The sequence below is a fragment of the Trypanosoma grayi genome (genome assembly GCF_000691245.1).
Source record: "Trypanosoma grayi strain ANR4 Tgr_28_V1, whole genome shotgun sequence".
In the NCBI taxonomy this organism is placed as follows: domain Eukaryota; phylum Euglenozoa; class Kinetoplastea; order Trypanosomatida; family Trypanosomatidae; genus Trypanosoma; species Trypanosoma grayi.
The window spans coordinates 20,610-23,894 of NW_008825647.1; the positions used below are offsets into that span (position 1 = coordinate 20,610).

The 3,285-nt window shown below is 55.0% G+C and overlaps 2 protein-coding genes across 2 annotated transcripts in view; both read left to right on the top strand.

Moving 5' to 3' along the window:
* The window catches only part of DQ04_00281120 (hypothetical protein), a gene marked incomplete at both ends in the record, with an annotated part of 1,002 nt that extends 814 nt beyond the window's left edge, over positions 1–188 (top strand). Inside the window, one exon of the mRNA XM_009308641.1 lies at positions 1–188. This exon is cut by the window's left edge and continues 814 nt beyond it. Coding sequence (XP_009306916.1) covers positions 1–188 — 188 coding nt within the window.
* A 77-nt stretch (positions 189–265) lies between these two features.
* On the top strand, positions 266–2,740 carry DQ04_00281130 (hypothetical protein; the record flags this gene model as incomplete). Its single annotated transcript, XM_009308642.1, has 1 exon — positions 266–2,740. The coding sequence occupies one exon, from the start codon at positions 266–268 to the stop codon at positions 2,738–2,740; it is 2,475 nt and encodes an 824-aa protein (XP_009306917.1).
* Positions 2,741–3,285: the final 545 nt, after the last annotated feature.

Below are 3,285 nucleotides of genomic sequence, written 5' to 3' on the forward strand. Positions count from 1 at the left end.
TCCCAAGAACACGGAGGGCAGCAGCAGGGCCAGCAGCAGGAGGAGCAGCAGCAAAGCGATCGATGAGGGTGCTGATGTACCCAAGAGTCCAGAGGGCAGCAGCAGGAAGAGCAGCAGCAAAGCGATCGATGAGGGTGCTGATGCTCCCAAGAATGCAGAGGCCAGCAGCAAGGCCAGCAGCAGGATGAGCAACAGCAAGGCCAGCAGCAGGAGGAGCAGCAGCAAAGCCAGCAGCAGGATGAGCAGCAGCAAAGCCAGCAGCAGGATGAGCAGCAACAAGGCCAGCAGCAGGGCCAGCAGCAGCAAAGCCAGCAGCAGGAAGAGCAGCAGCAAGGCAATCGATGAGGGTGCTGATGTTCACAAGAGTGCAGAGGCCAGCAGCAAGGCCAGCAGCAGGATGAGCAACAGCAAGGCCAGCAGCGGGAGGAGCAGCAGCAAAGCCAGTAGCAGGAAGAGCAGCAGCAAGGTCATTAATGAGGGTGCTGATGCGCAAAAGAGTGCAGAGGGCAGCAGAAAGACCAGCAGCAAGATGAACGGCAAGGAAATTGCCAGTGATGCTAATGCGCGGAAGAGCCGAAAGACGAGCAAGACCAGCAACAAAGCGGAAACTCCACGGTCAGTGTGTGTGTCAAGCATATCCAATCACGATGCCGCCTCTGACAGCGTGTCTGGCAAGGTCAAGAACCTGATGGACCACTTCAGGAACGACGAACATGCGGTAAAGAGAGGAAATTCTGAGGCAGCAGAAACATCGCTGCCTCTCATCAACCGACCGCGTTCCAAGGAGGCTGCTGCCACACTTAACAGTGGTCCGCCTGTTGTTACCACTCGAGAGGAGCTCTCCGCCCTTCTTGCGACGAATGACGAGCTGCGAAGGAAGTTGTTCGAGAGCAGCCGCGCGGAGAGGTACCCGAACGTGCCAAAGAGGGGTTTGCACACCAACAGAAGTGCGAGTGGGCACCGTCAGCAGAAGAAGACAGTTGCGTCAATTCAGCAGTCCATGCGGCGTGAGTGGATGCGACAGGATCTACGCGGGGAGCATGCGTATTTGATTGCCCAACGCAATGAACTTCGACACAAGGTGGCCAACCAAAGGCGGTTGCACGCGTACTTTGCTCTTATTGAAGAGTGCAGAGGTGATATTGTCAAACTGACGGACGAAAGACGCATGCTATCACTTGAAATACGCCAGAATGAGAAGATACTGACCACTAAGGGCACAGATCAAGAGTTGGATGTGGCATACCGGCGGCTGGCGGATGCGATAAAAGCGGACTCCGTGCTGGCGCAGCGGTCCCTGCAAAAGGCACAGAACGACGCGGCTGCGGCAGAAAAGATGCATCAGGATGTACAACAACGTATTGAAAAACTTGAGGAGAGATTGGCAGAGTCCGAAAATGGTGCAGCACCCGCGACAAACGACCTCGAGTTGCGCCACCTTCAGGAGACCTACCTGCGAAAGGCGCAGAATATCCAGCGACTAAAGAAGCAGCTCCGAGCCATGAAGTCGCAGTTGCCGAAGATATCACATCCGAATGAAGAAAAGGGTAATCCCAGGAGCGAGAAGAATGAGCGGGAGTACTTGACCAACCGCATACGCCATCTACGTGCGGAGTTGGACACATTCACATCCAAACCGGTCAGATCGAGGTCGGCGAGGCGGCGCTCACAGATGCGTAACAAAGCGTCCGTTGACACCCCTTTATCCAATAAAAACAGCATAGCGACAAGAGCTCCATCGGCGAGGGCATCATCAACAAAAGGGCGATCTCGTTCCAGAGATGCCAACAAATCGTCTAACGCGTCGACGCCCGCGGTGCGTCACGATGCGAACCCACCTCCTAAAGCCGCTGTTGGCTTACAGCGCGACTCCATTGACAGTGTGATGGAGGACCTCAAGCGCCGCGTGGAGCAGAGGCGGTTCAGCGGCCACACGCCACTGGAATGCCAGCGTGACCCCTCCGAAACATCGGCACACACCGCCCCGAAGAGACCATCGCGTCGCAGCTCTTCGGGCGCGGGTGTGCCCACCACCGACAGTGGCGATCAGGTAAGGTTCCTTGAGGACACTGACTTCGCGATTACCGAGTCGGCGAGCGTCGCGCCGTTGAGTGTGGCACCGAAGCAGGAGGAGACGCTCAACGAAAAGGAGAATGTTGCCGCCCCTCCGTGGTTCGACGACGACGACGACGATGGCGAAAAAAAGAATGCGGTCCTTGTACCAGCGCCAGAGCCAGAGTCCCAGCACGCAGAGAATGATGCGACCGCGCTGCCCCCGAGTGGGGGGTATGATAACGACGACGACGATGACGACGACGTTACGGATGAAGCGGCTTCGGCTCCCGGTGACGACATAGAGGTGGCGGCACCCCACGCGGAGGCGAGTGATGCCGCTGCTGACGCACCAGGGGTGGACACCGCGGAACAGAGCGACACCGAAACAGATGAAGACGTTGTTGCGGAACCGGAGCCGGAAACCAAACCAGAGTGGGAAACCGAAGTTGATGCGGCGGTCGACGCGAGATCGGAACCTGAGGAAAAGTCAGAGAGCGAGGTAGAAGAGGATGCACAGGAAGAGACCAAAGAGGATGAGGCGACCGAGACGGAAGGGGGTGCGGCAGAAGAAGCAGGAAATTTTTTTGCACAGGATGATATTACGAAGGAATTGGACGCACCTGCAGAAGCGGACGCGGCTCCACCAGCACCAGCGGGTGAACCCTCTTGGCTTGATTTTGATTAGAGCCCACACGACGTGGCCTCCCGTAGAAATAGAGTAAGCGGAGGTTCCGTTTCGTCCCCATCAGCGCAGGCAGTTCCGGGTACGAAAGAAAAAAAACAACAACAAAGGCTTATTCTCTTAGACAACAGACAATACTAGTCAGATTCACGGTCGTCGCATTGTAGGAAGTGTGTTTCAATTCTCCTCCCTGTTTAGTTTTTTTTTGATCAATGCTACTGCTCCGTTCTGTTTTTGTCGGTTACTTTTTGTCTATTTCATGGGAAACCACTTATGTTCCGTAGTTGTGGCGGATGTGAGGCACAGTGAACAATACACAGACGTCTTTAATACGGACGCTCTTACTTCTCAGGCCTTTCATCATTCCTTTCTCCTTGCTGTTCGACATATAGCAGCAGGATGCTACTGTGCGCCTGCGAGCCTTATGCGATGTAAGTAAAGAACGAAAAGCAAAAGGAGGAAAAGAAACAAAGCCGGGTGGTAAGATATATGTCGCTGCGTACACTGTTGTGTGCCATGTCTCTGTCGTTCGTCAGACCTTTTTTTTT